Source organism: Poecilia reticulata, chromosome 13 (assembly GCF_904066995.2).
Source record: "Poecilia reticulata chromosome 13, P_reticulata-male-v2, whole genome shotgun sequence".
Lineage (NCBI taxonomy): Eukaryota > Metazoa > Chordata > Actinopteri > Cyprinodontiformes > Poeciliidae > Poecilia > Poecilia reticulata.
Window position 1 is genome coordinate 25,511,955 of NC_088842.1, and position 23,665 is coordinate 25,535,619.

The following is a 23,665-nucleotide window of genomic DNA, read 5'->3' on the forward strand; positions in this document are numbered from 1 at the left end:
GATGATCCATGCCCATTAGGATTAATGGAAGAGATGGTTTGGACTTCCTTCTTTTCTCTGCTCTTTAGTCCTACTCTTTAGCCATGGGTTGCAGTTAAGGCATTAATTGAGCTTTTCAGGAGATCACCAGCTGCTCCCACTTGTCAAAGCAACTCAATATTGTCACAGTTACATGTAATAACAATTGTCCAAAAGTAAAAAAAAATAGCAAGATCAAAAATCCAGAGGGATTAATCGTTCAAACATGCAATGCCTCAAAATAAAAATAATGAATAAAAGTCTACGAAAAGAACAAATCAAAACTAACAGAGTGACTCCAACATGCGAAAGGAAGTTAACAAACAGATTTTTAAGCAGATTTTGAATACTGTTGCACTAAACCATATTTTTAGCAAATACAGCTCTAGATTGTGACTAACAGCATTCCTAATTGTAGATGTAATGCCCCTGAATATATAATCAAGATTTAACCTGTACAACCTATTTTTTCCTTTCTGAATAATCTTTATTTTGTGCTTTTGTACTTTGTTGCAACTCTCAGACAGGCCTATTTCACTCTTCTTTTGTCATTAATCCCACTTTGGTTCTCCATCAACATATTGTGTGGAGCTCATTGACACTATGTGAATGATACAGCATACTTTTTATAATTACCCTGACATGTCTCTCCCAATTACACAGTAACATCTATTTAATCACAGCAATATTATGATGCCCTGTGCTTACCTGTACTGAATATTTATATATATAGCTAGAGACAGGAGATCATATGACCAACAGCTTTTTTGATTAAAAGGAGACTGCTGGATTCACCAAAGACAGGAGATAATTGTCTTCAGAGGCACATTTTAGTAAAGCAGATAAGACTGAAATTAGAGACAGTTTTTTGTTTTCATATGCAATCACACAAGAACAGCTCTGATTATTAAAAAAAAAAAAAGCAAGGGACAGAATGCGTCTCAGTATCCTGTTTAGGATCATTTCTGGCATATTAACTAACATTGTGCCTTATACTGACCAAAGCCTGATCCTAATACTGTTGACCCCATTGTTTAGAGTTCAGGGTTAAGTTTAGAGGTAAAACTGTCTGGGTTTTACCTTTGGCATAAATTTAGTAACTGAAATTAATGGAAGTCTATACAAAGTCTTAATATGGGTAGAAATACAAACGTGTGTGTGTGCGTGGGGGTGTATGGGGGTGTGGGTGTGTGTGTATGTGTGTGTGTGCGGGGATGTGTGTGTGTGTGTGCGGGGATGTGCGTGTGTGTGTGCGCGTGGGTGGGTGATTTGGGGACTTTGAATCTTTCCAAGCATTGCTGATAGAGCATAGAGTATGCGGTTTGTGGGTCAGTGGTGAGACATTTGCTTGCTTGTCCAAGCAAAAACCACAGGACTCTGGGGACCGGTGAAACTGAGGGATTGACACATTAACAATAAGTTTCCCTGTAAGAAAATGAAAAGCTGTCAGTGTCAACAGGCATGTTGGCGATAGAATATTAGAAGTGACTGACAATCATTTGACCTGTGCCAAATACCAGCACTTAGCAAAACTCTTGCCGATTAACCTGGCAAACCCAGCACTTTGCAAGCTCTCTCTGAACAGTGACACTCCACAAACCATCTAAACAAAGCCAGTTCAAATCAATCAATTGCATGGATATTGGTCTTGCATATTATCAAACTAAATAATTCAGAATATTTATATTTATAGATTTAAATGTACTTACAGCAGAACTTGTAGTAAAAAAAGCAGATCAAACCACCAAACGCGTCATTGATCTCTTTCAAGAACATTGGATATTCAGCACTTCGACTACTAGCGTTTTTGTCCCTTGTACAAAACTTCTCACTACCTTGTTCACCCTAATGCAAATGTTTTGTAATCAAGATTTTTTTTCTATGTTTACATATATTATTCAAATGAAAGCTATGTTTTTGGTAGATATGCCAGGGATATGAGTAATTTGGTGCTGAACTGTTCTTTAGAATCATATTCTTTTGCATTTCTAAGTGTCCTAACATGGATTCATTACCATCTACTGGCTCATGTTCCATTTAAAATTTTGTGAATTTATCTATTCTATTGTGAATTTAGATTTTTAGGAAAAATGTAAACTTAAAAATATCAAAATGAGTCTGAAAAAGTCCCGCACTGACATGGGCTACTAGACCACTCAGAGAGGAGACACAAAGAAATCCAGATTTCAATTTAGAAATGCACTCAGAGGGAAAGAAAATAATTTTGGAGATATGTTCTGTGGTGTGGTTAAGCAAAAACTGGAGTCTTCAAACATAATATCTGTTACATTTGGAGGAAAAGCTTGCAAGCCTGAGACAACCATCCCAAATGTAAAGGGGTGGCAACATCATGTTGCCCATCATTGTAGATGCAAATAAGAATAATATTAATAATATTAATGGAAAGTCTTATATTGAAAAAAAACAAAACAAAAACAATGTAGTAAAAACGATTTAAAACAATGGTTTTGATGAAGAATGATCAGTAACAAAAATCTCTGCCTGGGTCTGTTTAAAAAATAACTAGATAACTGACATTTATGGCATGGGAATTTGAAGATATATAAATACTCAGAATCATACTAACAAACAGGTTTTATCTTATCTGCTGTTTTCCAATAATGAAAATGTTTCTGTCAACAAAAGGTAATATCTACTAGTAAAAGGCAGTAACTCTTTCTGCCTACAGGTAAGGCAGAAAGAGTTGGGCATGCACCACTGACAACAGGCGTGACATTTATTTAAGTCAGATCGAGCATGAAAACGAGAAGCTAAGACTGAATCACAGCATGGAGAGGGGGCCGATGTGCTGAGATAATTGGTTGAGCTGAACTGATTCAGAGCCCATATTTTTGTTCCATGCAGCCTTCCCTGACTTGTTTCTGCACATTATTACAGAGCTACAGTGTTTGCCTGGTTCTTTTCACCTTTCAGAGGCTTCAGCATCACCCTCATGTACAATTGTCACTGAGGTGGGAAAATCCAGAAAAATGATTGACTGAATTTGCGTAGGTGCTTGTCAACTAATAAAATTATGGATATATTTAGTCTAGACAGAAGCTGTGAAGAGTTTCTGTTGCTTGTGAAAACCACAACCTAACTGACAACGAGGTACTCTGTCAGCTTAACATAAAGAATAAACTCTTGTTGGTGTTTTTATTACCTAAGCTATTTACTTTTGTTTGTTAGTGCAAACAGACTGCACTCTGTCAGACACAGGCATGCATAAAAGAAGAAGTTTTTAGAGCCGACAGGTGCCCTTCACTCTTCCTGAAGTCCTGAGTAGGTAATTCTGAAGGTGGAGAGTTGATATGGGGCCACAGTCAAGGTGGGTGTCAGTTTTCGTCAAGCTTCAGACACAACTCTGCCACAATTTCTGTTGTTCCAGATCAGTGACTGCCCAGCAGCCCCAGATGAATGTTGGACAGGTTCAGAGCGATGTAAAAGAAGAACAGGGAAACTCTGTGGAATTGTGCCGACTTAGTGGGATTTTCTCTCTGAATTAATCTGAACTGCGTGTTGATCTTACAGTCAATGTGTCTAAAGTTACAGGGTTCTTTTTTTTTTAAGAATAAAAGCAGTGTCTTCTAAAAGCATTCATACATCTTTGACGTGTCACATAATTACACACACCAGTGCATCTGATAATGTCGTGACAGACCAAAAAAATAAAGTACCACAAGCCGTAATTGTGAGGTGACATGAAAGTAATGCAGAGTATTAAATATTTTTTACAAAGAAAACCCTCTTTACTTGTATACCTCTAAAAAGATGAGAGTGCAACCAATTGTCATCAAGCTTGTAAATACAGCCTGCCTGTGTCTATTATTACTATTAATACACCTGGATGAGATTTGCCTGGAGCTCCTTAAGGCTCCAGATGTTGGGTCGTGCAGCGTCACATTGACATTGGGGAAGTCCCCCAAGAAAGGCAGCTGTAACTGCAATGAGAGTTTATTTGGTGGTTGGGAGGAAATGGTCAAAAATAAAATGGCAAATATATTTGTAAAACATAAAAAAAAAGAACATGGAAAATATTTTTTCTGCTTTAAAATGTTTTGTAGTCGTCTATCACATAAAATCCCCCCAAAATTTCCCGGGACTTGTGATTGTAAGATCACAAAATTTGAGAGGTTGGAAGCAGTGTGAATACGTTTGTAAGAGACAGATCAGCAAATGTGATTGACACACTCACACAATTTAGAATATTATACATTTTAATGACTTGCAGCATTAGGGAGAGCTTGCAGGCTTTTTTTTGTCCACCACTGATGCACGACCCAGTGCTTCATGCAAATTGTTACCAGTCAGGCTTTGTATCTCCATGTTGGAGCATTACCCTAATGAAAATCTGTATGACCTAATTAAATGGCTCAAATACTACCTGTACACCGACTTGTAATTCTACAATCTCATGAATCTCATGAGTAACTCTGTCCATCAAATTCAGAACTGTATTATGTCAAAAAAAAAGCTGCAAAAGCAATATTGTTTGGTTTTTTGGGGGGTTGCTGGGAAATATACAAAGAGGAAGGTGACACATTTGGGAAGTTATGATGAGAAGAAACCAAGAGAGTGGAGAGAGATACCTAATTACCACAGCAAGAAAGAAAGAAGAGAGACTCAGTGCTAAGCAACAGGTAACCCTGGTCTGTGCCTATTAATATTTCAGTGAGGAATCTCTCCCGGTGCTCTCACTTTGGAATTCCAGGAATGTCTATATGCAAAGCCTGATCTGAGTGTGTAGGAAAATGCTTGTGTGAAGCCATGCATGCAGGTGCACGTACCATCTCCATGTGTAGCCATCAGTCTAGAGAGCTAGAGGGCATGTACTGGTCAGCCAGCAACTCCCACCGACCTCATCATTCTCTCTCTTTCTCCCTGTGGGGTGGCCATGCCAGCAAGCCCCTCCGGCCACAATGCAAACACAATCACACTCACATACATATATATGCATGTGCACATTTGTAACCAATGCTAAACATGTTCTCGCAAGCATGCACACATTCACATTTGCGTGCGCAGTGCACGCTCTCTTCCCCACTTCAACCATTAATCCGTCCTTCCAGCCAGCTAAGCTTGAGGGTCTCTGTGAGTGGGCAGCAGCCCCCTGCCGCGGCCCTGGCCACATTAGCGGCTTGGCGGGAGAAGGGAACGACTGGGCAAGCCAGTAGCCTCCAGCAGGCGTCCCCCCCGCAAAAGTTGGCACCCTTTAGATGAGCTGGAATGGCCACAAAGTGAGAAGAATCTAATCCGGTTATACAAGGGTTTTTTTTCCTCTCACAGCTTCCTCAGTCACCAGAGGGGCTTATATGGGCAACAATACATAGGAAAAAAAAAAAAAAAAAAGGAGTCCTGCACGTAGTGTTTACTCAGAACTATTGGATTAAAATTAAATCAGTACAGTCCAGTGCAAAACAAACAAAAAGTATATGCGATAGAGAGGATTCATTCAGGGATATCACACAACAGCTTTATGTGGCTTATATCTCTGGCGTAAATAAATCCTGCAGCGATGCTTCCGTGTGAGGATTAACTTTTCAGTCATTGTTGACTGGCCTCTAGCGGATACCAGTTAGTCCATGTTTGCCGAGTGGATGGTGAAATGCAGCCTACCTGCATAAGGGATGGGGGCGTCTTTATCCAGGGCAACCAGTGGAGGGTCCAACAGAACAACATCAGTGTTTTCAGTTATCACTCCATGGTATGATGTCTCTATCCAGGGCTTGTGTTTGTTCACTGTAGACACAGAAAGCAACAAATGAGCCTTAAGAAAGCACAGCTTAACACAGATCAGTAGTTTTGTTGCACTCAAAGTATTTCAGCTTCTTTGATCTCAGAAGGACACATTTTTGTATCTCTCTTTAGAGCTCCTTAACTGTTTTAAATAAAAATGTTGTAATATTTCAAAGTAGTTTAATTCCAGAGTTTAAGGACATAAAGTAGTACAAATACTAAAAGGCTTAATGTTCTAGGGTACTTTATCAGTCTTTGGAGTGTGCGGTGTTGTACAAACACTAGCCACTTCTCCACCGTCTTTCATTCAATACAGAAAAAAAACATAGAGAGAACAAACAGGGAATATTTTCACTTTTATGATGTTATTATACTTGACCAGAAAAGAAGAAAGACAAAAAACAAATTGCAACAAATTGTTTGACTCTGTAAATGTCAGGTGTGAGTTGAAGGATCAGAAATGACAAAGCAAGGCTGTAATTTTGGTTCCCCTGAGATTCAGGACTAAAGTGCAAAAACAATAATTACTCCCCATTCGACGACAGGAAAAAATAAGTAGTGGACTCTCTCCAGGTTAAATCAAGCAGCAATTGTTACAGACCACTTCAGCCATGCACTGGATGTCAGTAAAATCAACGCCAGTGCTAAAATGTGCAATTTTGAATGATTTAGAAGAACAAAAGTCACAAAACATTCTCCACTTTCATTGGGACAATGAAAGTATTCACAAACCATCTTGCTACTGCACAATACCTGCTACTGCATGTCATCCCTGAGTTATGTTACTATTGTTTAGCTTACATATCTGCACCAAATCACTGCCCAGATACCAGTCGAATCACAAAACCTATACATAATTATATGGTTGAAGTCCTGTTTGTATTTAACTAAGAGCATTTCCTTCTGTGACTTAGATCTGTGAAGATAAATATAAAAGAAAGCAAACAAATTTTATTCAACTTAACAGATTTCTATTTGTCAGATAACGGAAAACGTTGAACGTTGTATTGTTTCTGCTTCAGCACGGAGTAGCGGTTTTTAAACTCCTCCACTTGGGGCAGGACACATCTATGTTTCACCATCCGAAGATGGTAAAATCAAGTTATCCATAAAATCAACAAATAATCCTAACCCTTTCACAACAGCAAAGGCTTAGCTGAAACAGGTTCGTGAAAAATAAAATGATCCCAAGCACAGAAGCAAAACTACAACAAATGGCCGCAAAAGAACCAAGGTGCTGCAATGGAACAGTTAAAGTCCAGACCTCAATCAAATTATGCTACAGTGAAACCTCAGGAGTACTGTGTAGAAACAAATATCAGCAACTCTCAATGCGTTGAGGCAGTATTGTAAAGAAGAAAGGGTCACATTTCCTCCACAGTTAAGTGAGAGGCTGTGGAAGTCAGAAAGTTAAAAAAATTACTTTTAAGGGTTAGATCATTAACATTGACAGTAAATGAAACATTTGCCAGTGACAATAGTAATCACAAAAAGCTGATAAGCCTGTGAGTTACTGATGTCAATTTAATGTTTTTTGTGTTACCTAGTAACTAATAGTGCTGCTTACACAAATTACCTTATATCAGTTGTAAGCACAATAGATCAGCACTCTGCAGACTTTAGAAAGATGTTTTGTGACAGTGATTTCATGACAACACAAAACCAGGGAAACCTGAGAAACATTTTCTCACATGAACACCGGAAGACTCCATATTCATGAGGGGCAGCCAAGAAAGCGTGACTAACAGCACTGATACAGTCAGAGATCATTCACTAGTATATTAGGAAGTGATTAATATTCATTAGTTTGATAAAACAGTGAGGATAACCATGGGGTTTTGACTGTGTAATGATGGGAAATAACTTGGTGATAAAGCTACAGTGCAAAAGACAGCATGTTCTGTTTGATGCTAAGCAGGATGGATGTTTTTATGTTTACAGAACATACATTATCGTCTGAATGTTTTAGCTGGAACTAAGGCCGTATTTATGTAGCATATCTTAATGCTCAAATCTGACTTCTAATTAAATCCACCTTTTTGTTGGATGTACAGTGTCTGCCTCCTGCTACCATATGTATACCACATATGTACCCAAATTAGTACCACATCTGAAGGTGGCACAAATGAGAATTTCTGTGGAGGTGAAAAGATCGGGATTAAGATCAAAACTGGGCAATTCAGACTGCTGTGAAAAAGTCGGACATAGGTCACATATGGGCAAAAAAGACGATGCAAGTTACATTCGCCTGCTGTGTGAACATAGCCCGGTGAACCTGTGTACACTGTAGCCCCAGTTTTTACAGCATTCTGCAGCTGTCGCTCACCTTCTTCAGAATTCATGTAAATGTATTATGTAGCTGTAATAACTACTTATTTGGCATTTATTCAATCTAAAGCCTGGACTGCATGGTTACAATTAAAGTGTTTTCATCCACACAAGTGCTCCTCACCGGCTGTTTTCTCTTTTCAGGATCGTTCCTGGATAAGATTAAGTTAAGGCTGGGAATGTAAATACCAGACCAACCTGTCTAACAAACGACATGCCACATTCAACATTTCTGAATATGAATTTTAGCAAGTTGGCTTTATCGTGGATAGTGCATTTGTTCTGATGTGATTGGTAACAACCTAACAAAGTGGCCAATGAGTGTTGATCAAAATGCAAAAAATATTTGAAAACAGCCCTTTGTGAACTGAAATTCTCATTTGTGACCACAGCAAAGTTCCATTAAATTTGAAAAACGCACCATGAGACTGAGCACCATTAGTAACTGGGAGTCATGAGGACTGAAGAGCCTTTTCAGCAGTCACAGCCAAGGATTCCCGCTGACCTTGTAATCTGCGATGTGCCTCTCATTCTCTGTACTTTAGCGGTGTCAGACGGACCTGAAGGTTGTGTTCTGAATTATGAAATAAATTTTGAAAGCAATTCCACCTTCAATACAACAAAGAATATCTGAAGACCTGTTTTCTTTGATGTCATAAGAGAAAAATCACCAACAGAAAACTCAACATCACTAATTAGCAACATAACTTTTGCGGGGCCATCAGTCAGCTTGGCCAGGCTGCTTTGCAACTTGCAAGCTAATCACCTTGCTGCTCTCTATGTGTGTGGGATAAAATGGTTTTTCATCAGGAGTGATGAGAGCAATAAAGCAGTCTGCCTCCGGTAATCGCCACGGCATCAAGATGACGTCCCACCCACATGTGAACCCTACCCCGACACCCACAACCACAGCTCAGCCAGTCACCGGGAAGACATACGTAGCGGAACCTCGAGAACAGAACTGGGTTCATGCACTGACAGCCGGAGTCCTGGCCCTGGGTCATTACGGGAAAATGGATGATCTGTTCTTTCGTCTTAGAATAATGTCTGGCCGTTGGAGGTCGAGGAGGCAAGAATGAGAGGGTGGGATGATGGGTGGAGACCATCAGATGCCAAGATTCCCAGTGGAAGTGTTGCTGTAGCTCATCACGTTTGAACCCGAAACTAATTTCCTGACATTAAGTGACTAGCTACATGGAAAACCATGGCAACTTCAATCAAAACTGAACTTGATAAATCCTCTAATCAATACCAAAGTAACATCACTCTCTGCAGTTAGACTCAAAGGAACTCCACTTCTCAGCTTTGCTTTCTTTGCCAAATGTCTTTAGCACACTTAATGTAAACATTTACAATGTGGTAAATATTTGGACTCTACGCTCCAGACTAAAATGGACTGATAAGAACATTGTCATTTTCTTATCCCTCTTTTATTTTTCTCTTCTGACAATTGTTTTTCACATGATTGAAATAAAGATTTTTATCATTTTATAGCTGCCCTTTACATGTTTTGATTTATACCTGTGATGCTCATCTATTGTTTTACTTTCAAGAAAGACTCTAATGGAATGAATGCTTAAAATAAAACTCAGTCCAAGACAAGTGACCCCAATTTCAAAAAGTACACAACCTGTACAGCTGCTAAAAGCCGTCAGTAAATGGCATGCGATAACCTGCGAATGGAGGGAGGTCAATTCGCTGCCGTCTTGAGAAACCTCACGTCTTTCTGGGTGAGTGTGACCTGCTAAGGTTTTAAACGATTTTTGCATGTTCATGCCAGAACTGGAATTAAACATTGAAATGTGTGCAGCAAGTCAGGGGGGTTTTAAAATCAAAGTAATAATTTTCTATATTTTTTTAAGCATAAATCTGACTCTGAGTAAATACTAAAAACTTCTTTTCACTATTACAGTTAGAAGTTGCACTAGATTTTATTTGTGGGTATAGGAGCAAAAAAATGGCAATAGAAATGTACACTACAATTTCCTTTAATTTGTAAGTATTTTAGAACCAGATATAATTTCATTCCACTTCACAATTATGCACTACTTCATGTCAGTCTTTTATATAATAATCCACATAAATTTATTAAAATTTTGGGATTGTATTTTGATAATCTATGCATATATTCAGATGGTATGAAATATTTTACAAGGCACCGTTGAGCTGAGCCACTTCTGAAATACCAAGACTTTCATATTTAAAGAATTCCTAGATATTCCTAGGTAATTGTCTCAATTTTCAGAATAAAGATGCTGCGTTTCCAACTCTAACCCCTTCAACTGCTCCATATTATCCAACATGTGGCTGCCAAATTAATAAATTGCATCATTCATACATTTTAGTATCTGCCTATTTTTGCATTTTCACAAACGAGCAGAGTCACAGGCCAGAGAATAATTTCTGTGCCTCAAATCAAATTAATCACAGGAATATAGTTATTACCCCTGTCCAGGCTAATATAATCAGTTTGTGTGACAGCTGAAAAGAGAATTCTGGAGCTGCGATGCCCTTTACAGCGAGCTGCAGGTCAGTGGGCCTATCCCCCGCCATTTCATTGCCAATTAAGCTGAGAGGCGTGGATTTGACTTGAGGTTCTGAGCATGGCAGAGGCGCTACAACGGTGGATTAATCTCTGACCAGGCGACAATGTGCCACCGTGGCGGTGCTGGTGAGAGCCACCTCTAACCAGGCTGATGCTGCAATCTGAACAGACCTCCGGAGGGGACGCAGGGAGGAAGAGAAACAGTTGTAATTAAAAAGAAGTCTGTAGGAAATTAAACTCTGATTGATAAGGTCAAGAAAAAGGGGCTGCGATGAATACATCAGCATAATGAAAAGTAAATGTAGCAGAGACAGCTAGGCATTACTGCTAGCAGCACGCAATTACAGCCACACTGGAAGCTGGGAGCTCATCACAGCTCAAAGTGCCACTGAGACGTTCGTCAGTGGGTAACTGCGAATCAGCCAGAAACATCTCCGCTCTGCCCTGTACGAGGAGGGGGCTCGCCTCTGCTTTTGCTTTGCTCTCCACCACTCCATCATCGCACTGATCCCTGTCTTCTTAAAACCCTGGAGATCTTTGCAAATGCTAATCGTGTATGCTCTGTGTGTCCTGGCTTTGTGCCTACGAGAGCAGGCTGACAGGAACCATCTGCAGGGAGACAACTTTATCACATTTAAAAGCTTCCAAGTAGATCACTTCTCCAGACAGGTAGCATCCCCCAGTTTGGTTTTGAAATCTGTTTAACTGCAGGCTGATGCATTTAATATCAAAATGTAGCTGACACCAGCAGTAATGCATGTTTAAAAATAAAAAGAATGTTGCAGACTCCCAACTCCTATCATTCAAGTATCTTTAAAAAGTCATATGGGAGGTGATGCTGTGGGCAGGAAGGATCTCCAGTAGCAATCAGTCTCGCAACAAGGATGAAGAGGCCTCTGACTGAAGACTCCTGCATGACAGTCATACAAATGTCATGGCATACTAACAGCTCGATATCTAGGTGATACAGATGATGTTTCACAGCAACATGTCCTGGATGACACGGTCACTCCTCACTAAATCTGTCTGACCGTACGGTTAGAAAGACGTAAAGAGAGATCTTGGAGTCTGGGATATATTCAAAAACCGATTTGTATAAAAAAAGTAATAATTCACTTTATACATTTTTGGGAGGCACTGCAGGAGCAAATCACTTCAAAAAGCCTCAAAACTATGGGATATTTGCAAAGCTCTGCCACTGCCACGCCTCAGTCACATTTAAAGCCAGGCTTTGACTAAGCCACATCAAGATCTTCAATATCTTTGTGTCATTCATTAAGGTGTCAAACTGACAACCTTTGTTTAAACATCATAAAAGTTGTGACAAGTGTTTCAGCTGCTTTTCTTACAAGTCTCTCCAAACCAGGATGACAAATAGCAACAATGCTTTTCTTGCTATCTCTAATTGCATGATTATGTTTTCAATCACACATTTGCAGCAATTTATTTAAGCAGGTGTAGAGGGAATTCCAGTTTGTTTATCCACTAAATCATCGGCAAAGTTAAATGCAACGATTAAGTCAATAGAAGACACAGTTAAATGCTCCTCAAGGTGACTAAATAAATCTGAGAAAGTCTTGAGCTGAATACAAGCAGGGTTATTAGCCTGAGCACGGAGCAAAGCAAAATGTGTTCCTGCCAAGCCTCCTGGGTCACATTGAGCCCATCGTAGCTCCTCTCAGACAGCGACACCCTGACCTGTTTTGTGTCTGCTTCTGCAGTCCTTTCAGCTCTGAGCTGTTTGGAGGACATGCAGTTAAAAGTAAACTCCAAACTATTAAAGTAATCTAAATATAGTTGAAATCTAATTACATACACACAGGCCGAAAAAAAATTAATTCTCACGCTATTTATGACTAAACTTTTTTATTTTAGGCCATTCGGGTATATTTTTTTATATTTTTTCCTTTTTGCTAAATGCCAGAAGAGCAAAAGATAGCTTAAAATTATTACTTTCTTTAATTTCAAATTCAGCTTAGTAATTTTACTAAGGTACAATTTTCATATGCTTGAAAACGCAATATCCAAATGTTCTAACAATAATTTCCTAAGTATCAACAGCATGACAATGTCCAGCCAAGGCACAGGAAGAAGACGTATTTGTCCCACAGAAAGTATTTAGGTAAAACTGTGTGTTTTAAGCTCAACAAAAGCAAAACATTTTGCTGATGCTGGCTAACGGTGCTGATAGTGTGCCATCATCCACAATAAAACAATCTGACGTAGGGGCTGGCAGCATCATGTGGTGGGGTAGAATTGGGTCTGGTGCACTTCACCAAATAAACTAGTTACAGAGTAGTTCAAGTTCAATCAAGTCGATATGCTGGAGTGGCCATCAAAAAGTTCCCGTCTCAATCCTATAGAATGAGAGAAGTGTAGCCTACTAATCTGACTCAGTTGCACCATTTCTATTTGGAGGAAAGGGTCCAAATTCTAGCAAGCTATTATAACAAACACCATTTTTGATCAAAGTCCTACAGGCTATAATGCAATTTTACCGAACACTAAAAAAAAAAAACACTAGAATTCTTGTGACTTTTAATAAAAATAAATACTTTTTAATGGAAACAAAAGTGCTCAGCCTGGTTTAGCATAAAACAATGATTAAAAAATATTCTAATTGTTTTTATAAAGCAGACGTATCTATTTTCAACTCAATATACAGAATTGTACTTGTATAAGATAGCTTTGAGGTAAAAAGCTATCTTATACAAGATAGCTTGTATAAGCTATCTAGCATGATGGCCACGATTTGACCTTTTTGTACCTGCTGTGTTTGAATTTTGATACGATGAGCTGATTGTAAGTCTTGGCTGAGTGAGATGAAGCTGGATCTCCTCATTCTTTTTAACTTCAAAGCCTGCGCTGCAAGTCTCTAGGTGTATGTGCATGACTAAAGTTGTGTTACTGTGTCTGTTTGCGAGGTGTACATGCTGCTTCTGTGGCCAGCAGGTTGTGCATTTAGGCCATGGTGTGTCTTGTGTCTTGATGACTGTGTGTGCGCGTGTGTTCAACATAACACTCCACATGGGAGGTTCAGTGGTGTTGATAACAACAGGCCCTTGCATCTTCTTTACCCAACAGATCCAAAACAACAAGTGTGCCAGTACCCTGCAAAGAAACAGGGTGAGTATTGTGGCTGCGGTAAACAGAAGACCTCAGAGCAAACATCCCTCACCTCCTGGCACAAGCAGAAATTAACTTTAAAGAATTTGTTCTTCACAGACAAAAACAAACACTCACAGGAAGCAAAGGGCTGGCACACGTGTAAAAATCCTTTCTTTATTTGCACCGCAGCATGCAATGGCCTTTTGTCAGAGCAGTTCTTTCCTATCTCCCTCTCTCCAATCCTCCAGCAGTATGAAAGCTGTGAGACAAAAGGTCAGACTTTTATTGCAAGTTTGTTTTTTACCTTCGCTGGCTGAAATCCAAACCTCCTCAACGTCACCTCCCTTTGGATTCAGAGCACACAATTACAGATGGGTCGCTGAAACTGAGAGGAATGCAAAAATAAAGGCAATCTGTCTGAGTTTGTTCCTTTGATTTAATCAACGTGCTGCCATGTTACTGCAAGTTTTGCTCTTCTTCCAGAGAGAAGGGAAAAAGAGTCAATGCCCCGCCAGCCTTCCTGCTGTCCCCAGGGATGAGTTAGAAAAACAAAAAGCGAGATGAAGGCGTTTTCCTGCATTAAGGCTCACGCGCGCACAAAGCTAAAAGCATCCATCCAAATGTCCAGGAGTGGATGTTTGGGAGCTGCATATGCACTTTTGGAGCCATCGCCCCCAGCCATCATTACCCCTCTTTATCAAACCGCTACATAGTCACAAATGTGCTCTCTCTGGATCATTTGAGGGCCATTATCCCAGTCCATTATTGTATGTGCAATTCGAGACGCAGCATTTGTAGCTTTCAGTTTTTCTCATATACATGTAGACTCGAAAAATAAAATCGTTAGGTGGGAAGAATTGAAGAGTCTGAGTTTGAGATTTCAAAATGGTAGATAAGTGCAAAGCATCAAATGAGTGGGTAAGGACCTAATAATACCTAATGGAGAAACGTATTGGGTTACTCAATTACGTGAATGGCTTAATAGTGTTAAACTATGCAGGAAACGTTTTCAGTCTGCTTTTACTCGAATATTTCTGATCAGTATTCATACTTAGATTGCCCAACCTACATACAAAGATTTCTTGATGCACGGGTGACAATGTCCAATCCTCGTACTATCCTGAAGACAGTAAATTTTGAAGATTTGTTGAGATTGAACTTTTGGATGCATCCCTGCTTCTACACGCATGTATCAAATGAATGGCTCATTACCGGGCCTCTATGGAGCTAAAAGATGTTGAGGAGCTATTTGATTCATGTGTGTTGGAGAAAAGAGGCATTGAAAAGTTGCAGGACAGCTCGCAGGGACAAGACATAGGCAAACTCTACCTTGATATACAAAGAAACTGACTTATACTTATTTTCTATTTCTTTACTATTGTAAGAAATATTGATTGATCTTTGCTATGATACTTTTGACATAAACTGATCACAACACATTTAGCAATTTGACTCAGAAGATGTACAATCAAAATTTGCTTGTCTTTTTTTTTTTTTTTTACACAGGGTTAAAAGCAAGCCATGGCCTCTCTAAACTGGAACAATTTTGCAAGATCGCTGTGAACCAGAACAATGTGCATTGTGCTATTGTCTTCACTTCGGTCTGTGAAATATCACACAGTGTTTTTTCCCTTTTGTTTCACATATTCTTTATTACACATAAATTATGCAACGGAGTGGGAAGAAATTGCATGTATCGGCAGAAACTTATGATGTAGAATATTCTATATATCCATACATTTACCAAAAAATGTATTGGTAAATAACATGATAGCATCATGTGTTATACCTATAACACATGATGCTATAGGTATCACACCTTTACTGTGGAGTACACGTCATCAGAACTTTCATTAATTCATTAGGAGCACGAGAGGATGTAAACAGGTAGAGGTGGGGTTTCATAATGCTGTACCCCAACATTAGCCTATCTAATGGACATCCTAAACTATAAACAGGCATTTGTACCTGCTGCATGTCTTAACTACTGTAGTCAAAACGAAAAAACATCCATCCATTCATCACTCTGAAGTTCACAGGCTTGAGATTTTTCATTATGAGTTGTTCTGCTATTGTTGTATTACACAGGAAACCCCATAAGTCTATGTTTTTGTTTTGTCCTCCTCCTTCTCCACCACCAGCCTCATTACTAAATATGACAACACCAATTGTTCTTGACAACCGAACAGGTACAAAAACATGGCTTGTTTTGGCCAAACAGCCTGTGGTGCAATTTGGAAGTACTTCTCTACAGCTGGGAGGCCGATTCTAACACAGGCCCAGCACATGCCCATCACTGTGGACAGGGGCCTGCTAGTGACACTGTATGCATTGGTGTAGAAATTGTGGATTATGTTATTCTGTTGTTGCTGAGATGCTCTGGGTTGCTGCTTGGACACAATGCACATAGCAGCTGAGCGAGTAGAGAATTTTGTTATGTTTTTTGTTACTACTGAGAGAGACTGGTGAGAGTGCGGTTAAATTTAGAATTGGTGTGCATAGAAAACATCAAGGATGAACAACTACAACAGTGCATCAAGATTCCTCCATGCTTGATCCAGGACCCATATGCGGTGCCATTGTGACCGGTCCAATCTTTAGCTCTGTGTTGTATGTTTCTATCAGTGTAACAAATAGAACAAGAGCCAGATCGTCGACCGTCTTTTGTCTGTTTGAGATATCAAAAGAAACAGCAATGAGCAGTGGACTCTGCACAGTCTGGTCCAGAACACCTTCCTCCTGCTAGCCCAGCGCAGCATTTTCTATACGTGTTTGGACATGTGCAAAAATACAATATTTTTACATTTAACAATGACATTCAGTCACCCTTGTTATAGTGGAACAGTAAAAACAAACCAAAACAAATCTCTTAACAATATTTGTCATATTTTATAAAATTCATACCTGTTTGATATATCAAAAGAAACAGCAGTGAGCACTCTGCACAGTCTGCACAAAAACACCTCCCTTTGCAAAGAAAATAACATCCAAAATAAATAAAAATGAGTCAAATCACATAAACAAACAAACAAAAAATCCCGCCACAATTGCGTGAAGTCAAGCTAATGCACAGCTACATAACTGTAACACAGGAACTCGTGTTAGCTTGCTGTATAACAATACAATCCAATTTCGGCTTCCATAGGCCATATAACATTCCCTCAGACACTGGAATAAATATATAACTTATGAAATGTGAATTAACCAAGAAAAATGATTTACACCTGGACCGATAATGTAGCACGGCTTACCTCCTGCTAGCCCAGCACAGCATTTTACCTACTCCGCATGCAACAGGCTACGTCACTACGCTGATTGAGATGCGTTCAAGTGCAATAGGAAAAAGTAACTGCTCACTTCAAACAGGTACTAACTGGATGTTTTTAAAATATTCAAAAATAACAGATTTTCTTATGCCTCGAACATGGAATTTTTGTTAAAATCCTGAAATATATGTAAATATATAGAACTTTAGTATATAGTGACTTTATTAGTGGCTTATGAGCCAGAAAGCAACATCGCTTTCAAAGACAGACCAATTAATTAACAAGTCATTAATACTACATGTTTTGCTTTAATGATTTTGCTTGATGCATTTTTGTGTTTTGTAATTTTGTCATGTTGTTTGATTCCCATAAAATGTCTTTGGGTTTCTAGAATAGTGCTATGCAAAAAAAAAAAAAGATGAGTTGTGAATTGGGCAGTTTGACAGAGGTCATGTCCCGTGAACTGTTGCTGCTTTGTAAAATCGCTGTGAACCAGATCAATAATGTGTTTAAACTGCATGAACTCAAAAAAGTCCATCTTCCTAATCTTTAAGCTTCTAGCACTACCATTCTTTTATTCTGCTTCTGTTTGTTTTTTTTTTGACCTCACAAACAAATGACATGAGGTGGGAAGAAATTTTATGTATTTGGGGAAAACTAATGATGTAGAAAATCCTGTATATAAATTGGCCACAGACAAGCACTCCTGCTGACTCAAACCACTTCGGCTCTGTATTGCGGCCCAGTAAGAGCCTCTTATGTGCAGATGGCCCCCGGCATAAGCTGTCTCTGAGTGTGTGTGTGTTGCAGGACATGTTTCCAGGTCTTTTTGATCCCCACAGAATTTTGTGCCAGCCAGTTAATGTGACACCTGCAGCCAGCTGTGAAGTAAGGGGGGTGAAGACACATTGAGTCAATAAAAGTTTCCCCTGTGTAATCCTTTTAGAGTGGCAAGGCGTTTGAAGTGAAGGCCACCGTCTTATGGAACATGAGGTGCACTATGCACTATAATCTGGTTAAAGAAAAGCCAGTGTGCGGCTCCGGCTGTGTGGAAACACAGACGGGAAAGCTGGACTGTGGAAATCTAAGTGACTGCCCTTTACTTGTCAATTTAAAGGGTGAAAAAGGCGAAGAAAACTGATTTTATAGGAAGAAATGAGTCAAAGTGACATAATGTTGAAAAGCTGTTTGTTCAGTGGTTAAATCTCAGTGCGCTGATACATATCAAAGGGAGCAAACCTGGGATATAGAGCTTCAGTGGACATTTTTTGAGAGATAAATCAAAACTGTCTCTTGAATAAAGTTGCTCTTTTAAATACACATAGCACCATTTATCTGTCCTGGCCCTTTCAAGTTTTAGACATTTTTTCTTGTGGTTCTTCAATGCTCTTAATCATGGTGGTGATGCAGTGCCAAGCTGACTTGAGATGAGAATTGGACGCTGGTCAGCTTGACTTGGCTGACCAATGATCTGCTAGTCAGAAACTCAAATGAGTAATCAACAGTGAACTACAACTACCAGCTAGTAGGAAGGTCTAGCTAACAAAAACACAGTTTGGTGCTGAAGTTGTTACTGAAAGAAGACAAAAATGTAAGTATTTTTAGCACCCGAAAAAAGTACTAAATTAAGTTAGGAGAAAGAGAGCTTCTAATTTAAACAATAACTGTTCAATGAGACGGTTATTTAAAAAAAAATTTCTGATTGGCAAGAACAGTGTGCCATTTATCTGTGTTTACAAAACAGATGAATACAGTGGACCTCCAGTTTTCACAGAGGTTAGGAGCTGCAGCCCACAGTGAAAGCACTAAATGCGTTAGACCCCTTCTAAAAATGCTTATGGGTACCAATTTTAATAGTTCAAGCACTAAATATGTCTTAATATGCTCAGATGAACCTTCTACTACCATACATGCTAACCTTATCTCTGCTCTTTGGGTTACTTCCAGTCAGCACTAAAACAAAAAGAAAACTGAAAAACTGCTTTGCAAATACCATGTCAAGTAGAATTGTGCCTAGAATTTTCAGCTTCCCAAGTAGCATTTTATTTCAAATATTTTAGAATTTCTCTACAAAAAAAATCTTGAATAGTTTTCAATGGCTAACTTGGAGATGTTTTCCACAGAAAAATACCCAAATAACTGAATCCCCAAATACTGAAATGTGAAGAGGTGGAAGTTCAGTGCGAGTTGAACTTATAAAGTTGGCATACATTCTTAATAAATACCACAAATTAAGAATGTGGTATTTTTGTTCTGAGTGAACTCATAAAGGACCTTTTCTTCACCTGTCCTGTGTCTTTTCTTTTGTTTTCCCATGGTTGAACTGCAGAGCAGCAGGGCATGGCTGTGAAGCCTCGACTATGGACTGGGAGAAAAGAAAGGCTGGCAGGCAGTGATACACTCAAAAACAGAAAATAACTTCAGCTTCCTCTCTGCGCCATCCCAGCAATGTGAAAGTGATGATACATTAAGTTAATTTGTACTTCAGTAGCAGCAAAGCAGCAAAAACTAAAACTTGCATGTATGTGAGGGAACATTTGTGTGATTAAAGAAATACTCCCAGATTTCCTATGGATTTGCTTTTTAATCATACTTACATTTTTCAGATCATGAAAGGAATTTCAATATCAGACAAAGATACATAAAAAAATTAAAAACTCCATTTAGAATTTATCCATTTGTTCAGGGAAAAATCTATTCACACCAACACAATCTTCTGTGGAAATAAAATTAAATTACCAATAGTTTTATCGTGATTTACCATGATATAACATTTTTACTAGATGCACTCAGATCCACTTACTGCTAGTCCAGTCAGAATTCAAAATGACTGAGATAGAAACTGTCTAACAACATGAAGTAGACAAAGAAATATCAAAATGCAACACATCATGTTCAGATTGTTAAAATGTCAAGGACAGGTGTGAAACAAATTCACTTGCATCAATTAGTCTGAACAGTGTTACAAAGTCAACCATAGCTGATCTACATCAACAGCAGACATTCACAAACAGAGTTAACATGGCATGGTGGTTATTATTCTCAGGCAGCCTACCAAAACTACTCAAAGAGCTTGCTGACAAATCATCCAAGAGGTCACCAAAGAACCAAGCCTCAGTTCAGGTAAAAGTTTTTAATACAATAAAAACAAGACTGGCCAAAAAGATCCATTCATTCAAGAGTTGCAAAGCAAGAACTTTTGTTGATCAAAAGAGAAACACAGGCTGGTCTCATTTTTGTGAGGTAACATCTTGGTGGATGAATATTGTGGTTTAATTTCCTCTACAGTGATGGAAAAAGTAATTGATAAGATTGTAAATGCTTGATGGCAATGGTTTCCATCAAGTTTTTGGATTGTTATCAATCATTTTTCTTTCCAAAGTGTTTAGATAGCTCTTTTTTCTTCATAAATTAAATCAGCGTTCTTGTATTTTCTTGGGTTATCATTCATATTTATTTGTATGTTCATAAAAACAGAAGAAATCTGTAAGGGGGGATTTTAAAGCGCTGTGCAAACGTGTTGCAAAATCTGAAATTGTCACTGAAGGCAAGGCAACACTTCAGTATTTAACTGAGGTGAATGCCATCCTGGTTAAAACAAACAATCACCCCTCCATGCTGCCGCCCCCAATTTAGCATTCAGCATTCACCACAGACACCCACAATTACCACTCATAAATTGGCAGAATGCGCTTATATCCATTCAGCTATTCCACCCACTGACCAGGACTTTTTATTGTACAATCTTCATCTGCAGCCTCAGCCCACCCTACTCTAATTGAGCACTCGCTGAAGAACCAAAGCAATCAGTCACTGCCTACAAAAAAGGTGTCCGTGTGTGTTTTTTCACTAGCCAAAGATCAAGCGGTTCGTTTAATTTCCATTATACTGACGAGTGGGAGTGTGGGAGAGAGGAATAACACGGCGTTAGTTTGTGGTGCATACAGTCGATCTCTGAAAACTTCCACTTTGTTGTTTAGTACAGGAAATGAATTCAGGTGGAAGGCTCATGGGGCAGGGGTTCAGTGGAATAAAGCCCAGCATCTGTTTGTGCCGCATTGTTTTCTGGGTGCTTTTAAAAGGGACCTGCCTCGTAACACAACATGAAAACAGGCTCCGAGCCGCACTGAGGCAAAAGCCTGTTAGCGAACTGTTGCTAGATTATCCCTCTGACCAGCATTTCTGGCTTATTGAGCTCTGAGATTTGTGTGTTTGTGTGTCTTATTTCCTTTTGTTTAATTTTAGCTGTTCCAGCCAGTAGATTAAAATAAATTGCTGGTAGCCAGAAATAAAACAGCAGCTCTGAATAGTAGAGCTGTATGTATGTATAAGGGAGGAGAATATAAATGCTCTTGTATGTCTATGCTGCATTGAGACAACTTGAAAAGAGTTTTAGTCTCAATGGGAAATCATCTGCGTAATCCATTACATCTGATATTGATACACACGTATATACACTTTGCTCTAAGCAGAGTTATTTCAATAATATTCCCGTGGTATATATTCATTATGCACTGTAAGCACATGAGCTAAACATTTGAAGCTCTTCTGGGTTTTCAAGTGGTGGGTTTTTCTTTCAAACTGTCTGAGGTGGTATGAATTGTAATCAGATATATCTCTTCCTGGTGGGATATGCATTCAAGTTCATTTTTGGGGGACTCCGTAGTCAGTTGGACCTGTAAGATTGTTTGCTGGAAAATCAACCATTTGTTTGAAGACGTCAGCCCTGTAGTTTGATTCCTACTATCCAGCAGAGACACATTCTTTGCTTTGCAGTTAAATTTAAGAGTCAGTCTTCCCTCGGCAGACAAAATGTGGCCTGAACTGCTGCACACCTGTACTAGAGAAGTACACTGTGACTGAACCACTGGAAGGCAATCCCCAAGGCTGATAAAACATGTCACTTCCATTTGCCTCTGGCCTGACGACAGAATATTGCAAAATCCCAAAGTTTTCTGCATTTCTTCTGGATTTAGAGAAGACTGATGGATTGCAAGTGATTTGACAGAAACAGCTAATAATGTTCACCAGCGTAATATTAATATCAGTTTTTAAAAAATATATGTTACATTTTGATACACCTTCTTCTAAAAACACGTTTACAATGACAACTGGCTTCTCCACAAGCGAATGACGATGTAGCTTACAATAATTTCACAGAACCTTGTTTCAAAAATATCAGGACTATAGCTTTTAATATCTCATGACTCTTGAGAGAACTTGGAGTTGCAGAATGTTTTGCAAGTGAAGGTCAGAGGCTTGGAAAAATGTTTACTTTCTGTGACTAGTCCCACACAGCATGCGGCTCTTTTTCTCACATGAGCAGTTGGATTACTCCGGCCTGACTCGTTCTGACCCAGAGCTACAGATGGCAAAGAGGCTGCAGCAGGCAGAAAGACAGATGGGCGCACAAACAGAAATGTGTGCGACTCTCAGCTTTTAGAGGAATTAAAGATTTCACCAGTAACCAATAAAAAACAACATATTGGCTTTGGCAAAAAAAAAATAAAAAATTACATTTAGACTCAGAACAGAGAGATTGTTTCTACCAACACATCTCTCTGTTGCATCGTTCACTGATGGCCATGTGACACTGATATGAAAATAGGCTGTTACTGTACCTTCGACCGTTATGGGGGAGCTATAGAAAATCTATCCCAGAGTGATTTCAGAGAAATGAACGCAGTCAAATAAAGAAAAGCCTGAGCACGCTTAATAAGTTTGCACAACATCTCGGAGGGAGATGATATGCCAAACATACACACAAGCTCTACAAAAAGAAACAGGCATTTGCCCCATCTATTTTAAGCTGTTGCAAAGACAAAATTGCCCAAATCTGTTTGGAGGTTCATTATTATGCCAAAGCTAATCAATAAAAGATAATTGTATTCATTTCCAAATATAGATCTTAAGAGAAACCCCAAAACCTTTTCAAATAGATGTGAATATGAAAAAACAAACAACAACAAAAAAAAACTGCAAATACACAAATATTGCACATTTTGCTCAGTAATTATGGTGTTTGTCTACAATTATTCAAATTAAAGGGTTTTATGTATTCAGATAAGTGAGTTGCTTTTTACCAGTTCCTGAAATTATTTAAATCTATTATGACTGGCCAAAGGAGAAGACAACATGGAAATGCCATGTATGAAAGAGGATGGCATTTCCATGCTTTTTCACACACCCCTTCCTGCTAAAGGGGGATCGCTTTTACAATGTTCTGTATGGCTTTTTAAATCTCTGAGATCATTATGGAGAACTTTTGCCCCTCCCATCCTCACAAAATTGCATCAGTCCACTGAGGTTAGGAGACATTCATTTCTGCACAAGATTTTTAAAGTTCCACAGCAGCATTTCAATTTTGTTCAGGTCTGGACTTTGACTTGGTCATTGCAAAACCTTGATTGTTTTCTTTTCAGTCACTCTGTTCTAGATAAGCTGTTGCTTTTAGGGTCATTGTTCTGATTTAACCCCACTTTGGACAAAAGGCCTCTAATTTTCTTTTAAAATACTTTATGGTATAGATTAGTTCATAGTCAATGTGCCCTCATGCTCTGGCCGCTAGACAAGCCCAAAGAATGACCCTTCAGCCACTGTGCATCTATAGCACTGTACATAATGGCCAAACATCATTTTAACCTGATCTATCCAAGTGCTGTTT

General features: G+C 39.0%; 1 protein-coding gene across 1 annotated transcript in view; it reads right to left on the reverse strand.

The window, feature by feature from the left end:
• The window catches only part of LOC103474938 (calsyntenin-2), a 280,040-nt gene that overhangs the window by 165,098 nt on the left and 91,277 nt on the right, over positions 1 to 23,665 (reverse strand). The window contains exon 2 of the mRNA XM_008426222.3: positions 5,635 to 5,757. Coding sequence (XP_008424444.2) covers positions 5,635 to 5,757 — 123 coding nt within the window. The remainder of the gene's footprint in view (positions 1 to 5,634; positions 5,758 to 23,665) is intronic.